We start from the raw sequence: 13,246 nt of genomic DNA on the forward strand, positions 1-13,246 counted from the left end.
AAATTGACTTAACTTCGTAAATGTCAAATGTATTTTAAATTACTATACATAGTATTTTTTACTAATTATTGTATTAAGAATTATGTTAACATAAAATAATATGTCAATATTTCTAAAAATATATATTTTACTAAGTATAATATTAATAATTTATTAACATTTTTTATTCAAAAAATATCTTAGGCTCATAACAATGCCCAATAAAATAAAAAAAATACACTAAAATAATAATAGTCATTTTCTCTTACCTTCCAAAAAAAAAAAACATAATCATTTCCTCTTCTCACCTCACTTCACTATCACTATTGTTTTTCGACGAACAAATTTTATCTTATTCTTGGTTTCAATCTCGCCATTGCAACTTTCAATCTCATTGTTGACTATCAATGTCACCGGCACCATTATTCTCAATCTTGTCACTGTCAATCGTATCTCTCTGTCGAACAAATCTTAAATCTTGAATTACAAGAAAGTTAACATGCTTATTCCCTTCAAGTCAATTTAACTTTTTTTTTAATTTAAACTTAAAATTTTTTAATTATAATATTTTGAGATATTAATAATTGAAATTTTAGAATCTATCCAACTATTCATAAGAATTTGGAGCATAAATGAATCAAGCTATAAGTAAGTTAAAAGACTGGACTTGATGACTACTTGAACTACTTGAACTACTTGAACTACTTTAATCCTAAACCTCATGAGAAGCTCATGATCATAATGGGGCATTTCATTTTTCAATTTTATACGAATTTGAGTTCAAGTCTCGAATCAAATTTCATTCTCTTCACTTAAATTTATAATGATTGTGTCAAGTTTGAAAAAATAATAAAATTAAATTAAAAACTTGAATAGCAAAAGAATTTTTTTAAAAAAAGTTACTTAATTGAGGTGATAAATGTAGAGCCACATTAAGTCAAATAACTAAAGCATACATTAACGACACCCAGATCAGAATCCTGAGTATTATTCATACAATTAAGGTCGAAATTTGATTAAAACTGCAACATAATTCATAAATGTGAAGCCACTTTCAGTCAAATGCAAGGGACACGTGAGAATCTAAAACATTTGGGTGGTGAAATCCAAAAAGCTGGTAGACCAATAGTGAATTAGGGACCCCGCCCGGATGGGATATTGACTTTTCCATGGCCTTCAATCTCTAACCATTTTCTCTGGCAACTACCACACTCAGTATCAGGTACACTAACGTGGCATGAAAATAACTCGTACATTGCCAGTCCACTATGCACCAAGCTTATTCATGAAGTTGACTATTCACAAAACATGTAAAGGGAGGGGGGCGGGGATCTTCCATTCGTTCTGAATCACTTGTTTCCAGAATCTTTTCTTAAATGCATATATTATTTGGTAGGATCTTTTTTTTTTTTGTTTTTGCCCCTAATGTTAATTCAATGCCTACATATGATTTCTTTGGTTTGTGTTTGGACCTAAATTTCTTTACTCCATAAACTTATGCATCCCCAACAAATGCACACCCATTTTTTGTTCTTATTTCTATTCGCAATTTTAACTTGGTACATAACAAAAAGGTTTTCTTGGCTCACATTGCTATTGATTCTTTGTCTTGTCAATATGGAAATCAAATGTAACTCATCTTTGAATCATTAAGAAATCTCTTCAAGAGCTTCTTCTTCTTTTTTATTAATTTTTTAAAAACAATTTACTCGTTTTTCAACTGACATGCCATTGTTAATCTCAAGCTGATTTGTCAAAGATTCCCTATGCCATCGTACATAATCTGTACATTTAACAAGTGACCATTGCACGAAAAGCTAGCAGATACTGGTCATGTCGACTTACACAAAAGAGCAAAAGCAATCTACCTATGCCCCTCAACAAAAATTTGGGATTCCTTCAATAAAACTAATAGATCCAACTAATTGTTACTCATCAAGAGGAGAGCCATAATTTTCATCTCAAACCTATAAAAACTAACATATCTTGTCCTAAATAGCCTATCAAGTAATCCAAGACCAAGCTGCACGCCTAATTCCGTTGCAACTCTTCAAAATTCACGTCCCAACCATTAAATCAAGTCTTCATTGCATATTGAATAATTTAATTTAATGATAAGCAATTTCACCAGCCTCTAGATTAGGATACGATCATCATCGATCCCTATCTACCCATTTGCTAAAGGAGGATGATGTTTTATTGTGTAGGGCAACAAATATTGAAAAGATTTGCGTGCAAGATGTGACCATGGGGGGTAGAGAAAACTTTATTGGCATGCACAATTCTTCCTCAGCTAAGCTCCATCATTAATATTTGGTATGTTTAGAGAAAAAGTTCGCTGTGTCGACTCCATACCTATCCTCTTTTCCATTTGGCTAACTTCACCTCATTAGCAACATAGGTCAAAGAGCGCAAAAAATTCTTTCCTTGGTTCACATGTCACATCAAACTTCAAGCCAATCATGCATGCAACACATACCTGTCGATGAGCTGTTTTGGGTGTCCCAAATTATTGTGAGGGTACCATGCATCTCAAGTCCTTCTTACGTACAACCATTAAGTTATCTGTTGCCTATGCAAAAATTGGTTAGATCAACAAATTTATTGTACTTTGTAATCTTTTATATTTTGTGGGGACATATATATTATTATATACTAAAACGAGAGTTGACTTGAACAGTTTTTGACTATTTTCTTTTGACGTTTGTTAAGGGCAATTTCATATAAAATGATTGTTCAATCTGAATCATTATTCAATATGCAATATAGATAGATAGATAAATAAATATATACTTGTTTATATATATAACAGTATGTAAATGAGAAACACGCCTACTTTATGCATTGTTATGACCGGATGGTCAGAAACTATGTATCTTTCTTTTCAAGCTAGGCCAGGAAATGATAGATGGTTGTAATGACCAATAATGAAGCAAATACAGCACTCTTTCTGCTCGTGTTTTCAAGTTGGGTCCCTTTTTATCAAGATTTTCATGTTTTTGACAACACTTGATCAATCAATTTGGCTATATTTAGCTTATTTTGATGTATCACCAAAATTTCAAAGCTCGAACAAGGTGAGCAGGATAATTGATTGTGACGATACACAAAGGTACCATTTTTTTTAATATCAAATTGATAATGTAGTCATATAAATCATGAAATTTTTAATAGCTCTCTCGAGAAACTACAATTTAAAAGTTTCTAATCCATATCTTAAAACGAAATAGATTAATTATTCTTACAGTACAATCCAAACTCTTATATACTAAAAATAATAATTGAAAATGCACAACCATATATATTATATTAAACAATCACCATAATCTAAGTCTTGTAAAGATAAACAAAGACTCGAGATTGAATAGTCCTTTTCTAGTATGATTATGATTCATTATTAGATGTGGACATAAGATTTTTCTATCATTAAATTTTTGTGAGTTAATTTTTTTTTCTTAGGGGAAGGAGGATTAATTAGAGGCCTGACGGCCCCTGTGAAAGCTATGGATATCCAAATGGGACCGGGAAAGGGATCGAATTCTTTTAATTCCAAGATTGCATGGTTTTACCAACAAATAATTCAACCTTGACATAATCAAAAACTCTGTGAATAAAGTTTTTCCCAATCAAATCATTAAAACCCTTCATACAATTCAAAAAATTGAACCGACCATTTTCATATAATACTATATAGTTTACCAAATGAATCCCACATAAATGTTTTTAAAAAAAATAAAAAGAAAATGTAGAATAGTGACAGCATGTCTAATCATTTCTCTACGTACAAAATTTGACTTGTACAATGATAATTAATTTCGTAATTGATAAGATAATTGCATAAAGTATTTAATTTAAGGTGCGAATCTTTCCTCCAATGTCGAACTTTCTTGATCTTATTAAATAAAAAAAATTGTCATAAAAGAAAAACTATGTGCCGTTTAGCCTACCTAGAATGAAACTTGATTCCATGACTGCTGCCACGAAGCATCCTCTTGTTTCCTTCTTTGTTTTTTCTTTTTTTTTAATTTTTTTTCCTTCTTCTTCTTACAATTATTAATTTATTGAAATTGAAAGATAAAAAAATAAAAAGATGTCGACAATAATGCGACCGACAGCGAAAGCTACGAATGAGAAAAAGGCACGTAATCTGATAAGGAACGAGGCGTTCCTAGACATCCACGCGTTGAACTTTACAAGTGGAGGCTGCCCTTCTAACACGTGTGTCTTTGTCCCAAAGTTCAAACTCAACCAAAAATTAAAAAAAAAAAAAAAAAAGGCTGACTCTCTTTGCTTGTAGGGAGTACCAAAGGGATCTTTCATCTTTTGGAAGTAGAAGTGGGTCTTTCCTTTTCTTTCTTATCCTCCACCTTGGGATTTTAATTTTAATATATTAATAAATAAAATAATTATAAAAAGAAAAAGAGAAAGAAAGGAAGAAATTCTCATTGAGTGTGACTCAATGGTCAACTATGATTATTGGATTACCTTTCTTTGTTTACCTTTTATATTTCCTCTTCATTTTCTTGTTGTTTTTATATGATGAAAAGGATAATCTATTATTTTGAATTGACTATGCATATAGCACATAAATGTTGTTGGTGCTTTTTTTTTTTTGAAACTTCCCACTTGCTTACTTCATATTGTTGCATTGCACATGCCATGTTATTTCACATCTTTTTTAATTCCTTGAGGTGCCTTTGAATGTTTTATTGTCGCCTTGGTCAAAGACCAAGTCAATCCTTCCTTGTTCATGGATCTACTTGCATCAATTCTCGACCTATATTATAATTGTTAATTTTGTTAATTATTCTTATTGAATGCTCTAGTTAGATTGATCAGAAATACATTCATGTCTATCTTTGATGTTCATGTCAAACGATTGAGAGATATAATTTTTATATGTAAAAATATCACATGATTGTTGTTATATTTAAAAAAAAATCTGAACATTTCATGCAAAGTAAGGATAATTGTAAATTGATTTTAAAATAGATAATACATTTATGTAACATAAAAAAAATCAATAGTAAAGTTAGATTCTAACTTATCTGGTACATGGATAAGTATGAATTCAGTTCATAAGTACAAATTACCTTTAAAAAGATTAGAGTGTCAAGTACATATCCACAACCCCTACATTATTGTTCAAATCACATGGTAGCTGGGTATCTAAAGTTCCTTTTTCCCTTTATGATAAAACCCATAACAATTTTTCTAATGGAAGTGTGTTAGCAATTATCTATAAGAAAAAAAATCCAGGAATTAGGGTTTCCTTACCTTTTTCTTTTTCTTTTTTTTTGAACATTTGAGAAAATACAAAGAAAAATTAGAATTAGAACCAGACTTCATCCTCTCCAAAAAGAATAACAAGAGTTAGGCAGTTTTCCTTTTTCCTCCTCATGGGAAGCATGCATACTCATCTATGTGCCTCCCTCCCGGGAAATATGGTGGCCTTTTCTAGGATAGAGGTTCTACCTAGTAAGAGTAGCCAGGACAGCTTGCATATCCTTATTATTAGACAGAAAACTTTGCCTAAAATCTCAAATGGCATACCCTATTCAATTAGTAGTTCACTCTCTTCGTTGTTGTCTAATTTGTCAATATCAATCAATCTCCGAGAAGGACTAACACTATACCAAATGGACTGTATTAAAGTACTTGATTAAACATTGGCCAAAACATTGTACTTTGATTGAACGAATTAGAAGCAGAGGGAGATGAATTTGAAAGGTTAAGTCAAGTAGAATAAGTATTCCCCCTTTAAGAAAACATGATGCTACTTGCCGATAAGAAAAAAACTGTAGCCATGTGATATACATTCCATGATACATAGGCACAGATTCCATTGTCAAACAAACACTATTGTCTATTGATCTCTAGCTAGGCTATATTTAAATGAAGCCAAAATGTGCTTTGATCAACCTTGTTTATATATGAGTTTCTTAACATTATCGAGTTTGAGTTGTACATTTTTGACCCTAAACTTACTTATTTAAGACTTCAATTCGTGTAGAGTTGTAGCTAGTTTAGGTAAATATGTGACTTCTGAAAACTCAATTAACTCGTGTTCAATAATTCCTATGAAATGAGCCAAATTCGAGATTAAATTAAGGTACTTAGGATAGTAGAGTTGAGACTAATTAATTACTTTTACTGGTTCGATATGGAAAATCTCGTCTAAGAAGTGATTGGGAGTGGAGATATAAAGATACCCTTATCTTAGTTAATTGGAACTTAATATTCTAAATCGAGGAAATCCAAGTCCCGAGATGTATGCATTATCGTCATTGAACTAAATACTGGACTGCAACAGTATTATTTGCTAATTTAAACAGTGATTAGTATAAATAATTAATAAGAGCAAGATATATATTCTCCAGAGGTTAAGGGAAGGGGCTTGGTGTTGATTAGACAGAATAACGTGACTCATGTGTATGCTTTTATTTTGCACTGTAAAGATCCATGGTGTTAGCATACGAGATGCAGATTGAAGTGAAACATGCTTGATGAATGTTGTCGGAAATACAAAGATGAATAGAACGAGGAATATCTATTACAGAAGGAATAGGAATATAGCCAGCTTTTAAAGGGGAGAAAGATGCCATGATATCTATTAAAGGAATCTCACACGCAAGACATCACATTGAAATAGAAAAATCTCGAGAACACCAAACTTGAAAACATTCAAAGCCAATTGAGTCATCAGAAAACCATTTAAGTCAAATTTTAGTTCGGTGTTGAAGTATATTCTTCTCTGCAAGTCAGATTTCCTGGGATATATATAGATATATGTATTGAATTTGCTAATTTACCCCTGAGCCTTCTCCCATTTTACATGGTAAGAAAATGCCATGGAGCAAATCCTTAAAGAATTTTCATTTTGTTTTAAGCTTTTGCCACATAGACCATAGACTCTTAGTCTCTCCAACCCCACCCTCTCAATTATATACAGAGGGTAGGTCCTATGGAGAATCAAGCCTGATATTTAATGTACTCTCAACCTTTTCTAATAAATAGAAGAACTCATATCAATGTCCTCTCATGTTTTTCTTTTCTTAAGAAAATTAATTAATGGGAATTAACCTCACATGACTTGGTAGAATTGTTGGTAAGATATGCCTATGGCTATGAAATGAAGATAAAATAAGTGAGGGAACAATGATGTCACATACGGTGCAATTAACATATCACAAAACAGCATCTTATGACTAGCTTGTCGCAGACCCTTTGGTGCATGGAAAATGCAAATGGAATTTGATTCCTTGTTCTAATAAAGGAAGAATAATTGAATGAAGATAAGATTTGTTTTTCCTTTGGAGAAGACAATTCAAAATGAAAGAGCTTCTTCTTCTTTCTTAGTGAGTCGCTGAGGGAAAGTCTCGAAAGAATTATAACCCCCTAATAAAAAAAAGGGAAATAATAAGGAAAAACATTAGTAAGAAGAATTGAATGGATAAGTTTCAAAGGGGTCTATTTGATGTGACCATTTGTTTGAGATGCGTTTCATGTTTCATGAATTGGTGTACTAGGATGAAATCCAAGTTTGTATTAATAATAAGGGCAATGGTGTTGACTAGACTGCTTTTTTTCTGAAAGGTCCTGATGGCCGACCTATGCCTGCTTGGAGTAAAATTAACAGTCAAAAAACAATGTATCTTCTCTTCTCCATTATTTTCTTTTATTTAATTGAAATAAAATATATATATATTCCTCTCTCTCTCCATCTCTTTGATGTTTGTTTTTATTAAAATATTTGTTACTTTTTTCCTTTTTGAAACTCTCTCTCTCTCTTCCCTTCCTATAAATAGCCAAGCTGAATGCAGAGCCATTTGTTCATGTACCCTTCTTGTGCAATTCTGTATCAAACTCAAAACTCATCCATTCTATCAATTCACTCACAGAAACAGAACCCATAACCAAAGCAAAAGAACAATAAAAAGTTCAATCTTTTCCATCTCTTTTCTCCCCTTTCTTACTTGCGTCAAAAAACCCAACAAGGATAACATCAACAACTAATAAAGAAAACAGTAGGCAAAAACAATGGTGATGTTGGCAAAACCAGCAATTGAACAGTTCTCTTATATCAGAAACAGCAGGCCAACTGCATTGTTCCCTCAAATCCCTGTTGTAGACCTCTCAAAACCCGACTCCAAACACCAGATAATCAAAGCCTGTGAAGAATTTGGATTCTTCAGAGTGATCAACCATGGAGTTCCAATGGATTTCATTTCCAGGCTGGAATCTGAAGCCACCAAGTTCTTCTCTTTATCACTTTGTGAGAAAGAGAAAACAGGGCAACCTAAGCCTTATGGCTATGGTAATAAAAGGATTGGACCGAACGGTGATGTTGGTTGGGTTGAATACCTTCTCCTGACAACCAATCAAGACCCCAACCTCCTAAGATTCCTTTCAGGTGAAAACCCGGAAAGCTTCAGGTATGTTATCAACACTTTTTCCAAGCAGGGGATTCTGTTTTTTCTTTCTGTGGTTTTCTAGTCACTTGCAGCATTTCTTTTGTTGGGTTGTTTTTGTTTTTCCAAGTTTGTGGTTCTGTTATTGCAGGTTTGCTTTGAATAATTACATGTCAGCAGTGAAGAAAATGGCCTGTGAGATACTTGAAATGATAGCTGATGGGCTAAAGATTCAACCAAGGAATGTGTTCAGTAAGCTGCTGATGGATGAACAGAGTGACTCTGTTTTCAGGCTTAACCACTATCCTCCATGCCCTGATGTTCAATCTTTGAATGGTAGCAATGTGATTGGATTTGGAGAACACACTGACCCACAAATCATTTCAGTGCTGAGATCCAACAACACTTCTGGCCTTCAAATCTCTCTTAGAGATGGGAGTTGGATTTCAGTGCCACCTGACCAATACTCATTTTTCATCAATGTTGGTGACTCCTTACAGGTACAATGAAAAAAAACCACAGAAACTACGTTTCTTTTTCCTAACTAAACATAGTAGAAAACTCCCTATTTCATTAATATAAACACATGAAAACAGGTAAAATAATCCAAAATTTTTCATTGGACAGAAAATACTGAATCTTTCTAATTGCCAGCAAGTACACTCGCTTTAAAAATGACTTTTCCTTTTTCAAGGGAAATTTTCTGATAGGAAAAATAATATATATTTCGAATATTCTTTTGAATTGTTATCAGTTAACATCTGTCTTATCTCACTTACAGTCCCCACTAATAATTTTTCTGTAGAGTACATACAGCCTAGCTGTATAAGCTTTCAAACTGTCTCATTATTCCCACGTCCTAACACCAAAGGAAACCCACTTTTTGAGATTGAAGTAAAAAATTTGTAAGTTTCACTTCTTCCTCTGACGGGAATTTTTGGCGGGTTGATGGGTTGCAGGTAATGACCAATGGAAGGTTCGAAAGTGTGAAGCATAGGGTAATGGCCAACGGTGTGAAATCCAGGCTTTCAATGATATATTTTGGGGGACCACCTTTGAGTGAGAAGATAGCTCCATTGCCGTCTCTTACGGGAGGAGAGCAAAGCTTGTACAAAGAGTTTACATGGTTTGAGTACAAAAAATCTGTTTACAATTCAAGGTTGGCAGATAACAGGCTCATGCACTTTGCAAGAATAGCAGCCTCATAATGGGTAATTAAGTCACAATCGTTTAATCTTCTCTTCTAGGCCAACAATCATTATGTTTTTTTTTTTTTTTGTTACTATACTGGAAGAAACAAGAAAATAGGATTGGAGAGAGAGAGAGAAAGCTTTGTATCAAATTCTCCCATAGTTGGCAAGAAACTGTGTAATCTTTGCTCTTTTCCTTTTCGACTTTCTTCCTTGTTTCTCCTCAATGTAACTATCTTCCTCTTTGTTAATAGTACAAATTGTGATTCCCATCATCAACCCACCCCAACCCAACCCACTGTCATAGAATAAAAACACACATTTGACAATTCATAATACCAATAATAAGGGTCTACATCCCAAATTTGGGGTCGACATGCTGCTATACTATTACGGTTTGATGGTTTCCCCCCTGTAAAACCACTGTCAAAGATTCTTGCTCACAAGCTTGAAAAGTACACCGTCAAATTGACCCGAATTTTATCTCAAAAGTATGGCAATCGTAAACAACTCCTCGACTTTCCAAACCATCAGGTTAGGTACGTACATCACATAGAAGAAAATGATTAAGATATTATCTGGTGGGCTCCTTTGCTCTGCTGTGACCACTGCCCACCCTCCCGCTTCTTCCTCCTTAAGGCCCAACTGATAACCGCGTGTAGCGAGAGAGACTGTGACTTGCTAAGATTGTGACACCTTTTACACTCTTGTTTCCCAACCCTCTAGACCCTTTTCAAGCTCATAAAAGGATCTACAGTACTTGGGTTCTCCACTGAAATATCAACCTTTTTTAATTTCTTAAATAAATATTATATTAATCCAGTCAACTATTACGTAATATATACGTATATAATTTAACTGTTATTATATTTAAAAATAAATATATAAATTACTATAGAGTTAGGTCAACTCACACTTGCTGCGGCTTCAATTTCGAATCTAATTATTTTAAGGTTGTTTTCATAAATATGACTTGTTAAAATAAATTCAAATAATATTGTATTAGAATTCTAACATTATTTTATATGCTTTTGTTATTTATAAATCATATTATAATTTTAAAATGATGATAAAAGAAAAAAAATTATATTCACTTTAAACTTTAAACATAAGTTCGAGTCAATTCGAGTTTAGATTTTTTTTTTCAATTTTCAAGTTCATATTACTTTGAAATTTATAAGTTTTAAATTCAAGATTTTGATTTTGTTAAAATCAATTTAATTTGATTAAATTATGCAATTAGTTTCTGCATTCTATTAAAATGATAGATTTAGTCTTATATAATAATTTATAAAAATTAAATCTTTATACTTTCTAAAAGTGACAATATCAATCTAATATGTTAAAATTTTTTTATTATCTCTACTGATATGATATTTGATTGTGTTAATGTGGTATTTTTTTGTTGATGTGATATTGAATATGATGATGTGATAATAATAATGTGACATTTCAATAATGATATTATAATAGTGTCGATATGACATGATTAAGCACTGACATAGATTTTATAAGTATACGGATATGGAATTATTTAATGTGAGCTAATGGTTTAGAAAAGAAATAAATAAAAAATATAAATAAGTTTTTAAGATTTAGAAAAAAAGTGTTATGAGATAGAGAAAAATTGAATTTATGTACTCCATAATTTAAAACAATGAAAAAAATATTGTGAAATAAATAAAAAAAGTCACGTCATTATTAACAGACTATCATATTAAATGTCACATCATTAAAAAAATACCATGTCATGTACATAATAAAAAAAAAATTTAATTGGAGGAGTGAAGATTCGAACTTACTCTTTAGGCAGAAGATTATGCACCAACTAATGAGACAAATACTAGTGTGCATACATAATAAAAAAAAATTGAATACGATTAATAATTGGTTTGATATTATTAATTTTATAAAATATAAAAACTCAATTTTTACAAATTATTATATAAGGACTAAATCTATCATTTTGCTAGAATATAAGAATTAATTACATAATTTAGCCATTTAACTTATGAATATGTTAAAGTTTGAGATAAATGATTTCTATGTGGCTTTTAAAACCTCTTGTAGTTTTATTTTAATTTTTTTCATTTTTTATATAATTAAATGATTATATTACTATTTTGTTTGCTTAGTTGCGTGATTACTTACAAATAGACGTGGTGAGTTTTGTGCTTTGTATTGGACCATCAAAAGGACATCATCAATAGTGATTGGTATTAAGGAATTGTGATGGATTGGTTGCTCAATGTGCAGCATAGGGCTACACCAGATTTCACCCAAAGAAGAAATGAAGTAAAAATGGGGCAAAGGCAGTAATCCAAGCAGCCAGCCAGCCAGCCAGCGCGGTCGGCCCGCTTCAGGGTGTTTTGCCTTTGCGAATGAGTGTACTGTTGTTGGCTGCAACCATCATTTTTATACATCACGTGCATGTCTCTATTCATTTGTCCTCTCAATCCCCACGTGTTTTTGCCAATCATTCATTGACAGATACGTATCAAGCCTACACATTTTTCTTTTTTATAAGATTTTGGATACAAGTGCCTTTGATTTTTCTTTTTCTTTATGAAAATAATTAAAATATTGAAAGAGAGGGAGAGAAATGTTAAAGGATTCTTGGACAATCCCTTACTATTTGTAAGCAACCCAATTATTATTATATAATGTTACACAAAATATCATTACTTGTTGAGAGGTGGGAGAAGGGTTTGCTTTCGTTTGAAGCCAACCTTACATGCCTCACAATTTATTTGACTGCCAATTGTTATTTTTTGAATAATCTGAAGTGGTGTTTGATATTTTACAATGTAATATGATTATAAGTAATATAATTACAAGTAATATAATTATAAGTAATGTGATTGTAGAGAAAATAACAGTATAATGTTAATATACAAACAAAATAATGATTAAAATGTAGATAAAAAAATATTACAGCGTTTGGTTTATAAATACTTTGCTGAGAATGTAATATTATTTTTTAAAATTACTCATATTTATTAAAATACAAGTTCAATATACTTGTATTTTTTATTATTAATTTTTATATAATATCATCTCTTAAATATATTTTTACTGTCATATATTTTATTTTTATTTTTTATTATAATATTATATTTTTATTTTTAGTTTTTAATATAATTTTTATATTATATATTTATTTTAATTTCTTTTACCTATATTATATAAATTTTAATTTCTTATATTTTATTTTAATTTAATTTTTAATTCTTATATTACATATTTTATTTCAATAATTTTTATTTTAATTATAATATTATAAAATATTTTTAACAAAATAATAAAATTAAAAAGTAAAAATGTCTTTAACAACATTACAGAGTGCAATATAATGTAATTGTATTGGTTTTAAACTGCAATCACATTACATTTCTTGATTGTAATGTGATTATATTGCAATCTTACATTGCAATTGTCTGTTACAAAATAAACACTATAATATAATTTAATTAAACACATTACAAGAAACATGCTTTCACTTCTCTCATACCAAACATTACCTAAATGTCTTAAATATTCAACAAAATAACATAACTTGAATGAAATATGAGCGAAAGGGTTGCCTGAATTGAAATTTATAATAACATATTTTACAAATAAATAATCATAAGTATGTCACTTCAAGTAATGAAAAGTCAATTATTC

The 13,246-nt window shown here is 31.1% G+C and overlaps 1 protein-coding gene across 1 annotated transcript; it reads left to right on the top strand.

Annotated features, from left to right (window-relative positions):
* LOC18594523 (gibberellin 2-beta-dioxygenase 1) lies at positions 7,809 to 9,859 on the top strand. The gene is made up of 3 exons (XM_018124899.1): positions 7,809 to 8,414; positions 8,542 to 8,890; positions 9,350 to 9,859. Exons 1-3 carry the CDS (start codon positions 8,020 to 8,022, stop codon positions 9,596 to 9,598), a joined length of 993 nt encoding a protein of 330 aa, XP_017980388.1. The 5' UTR covers positions 7,809 to 8,019; the 3' UTR covers positions 9,599 to 9,859.

This window comes from Theobroma cacao, chromosome 7 (assembly GCF_000208745.1).
Source record: "Theobroma cacao cultivar B97-61/B2 chromosome 7, Criollo_cocoa_genome_V2, whole genome shotgun sequence".
NCBI classification, from domain to species: domain Eukaryota; kingdom Viridiplantae; phylum Streptophyta; class Magnoliopsida; order Malvales; family Malvaceae; genus Theobroma; species Theobroma cacao.

What these genes read in the sequence shown, in the direction of transcription:
- LOC18594523 (XM_018124899.1), top strand. Translation starts at nt 8,020, where the DNA reads ATGGTGATGTTGGCAAAACCAGCAATTGAACAGTTCTCTTATATCAGA. An exon ending in GAAAACCCGGAAAGCTTCAG is followed by an intron (nt 8,415 to 8,541) that starts GTATGTTATCAA and finishes CTGTTATTGCAG; the next exon opens with GTTTGCTTTGAATAATTACA. An exon ending in ATGTTGGTGACTCCTTACAG is followed by an intron (nt 8,891 to 9,349) that starts GTACAATGAAAA and finishes GATGGGTTGCAG; the next exon opens with GTAATGACCAATGGAAGGTT.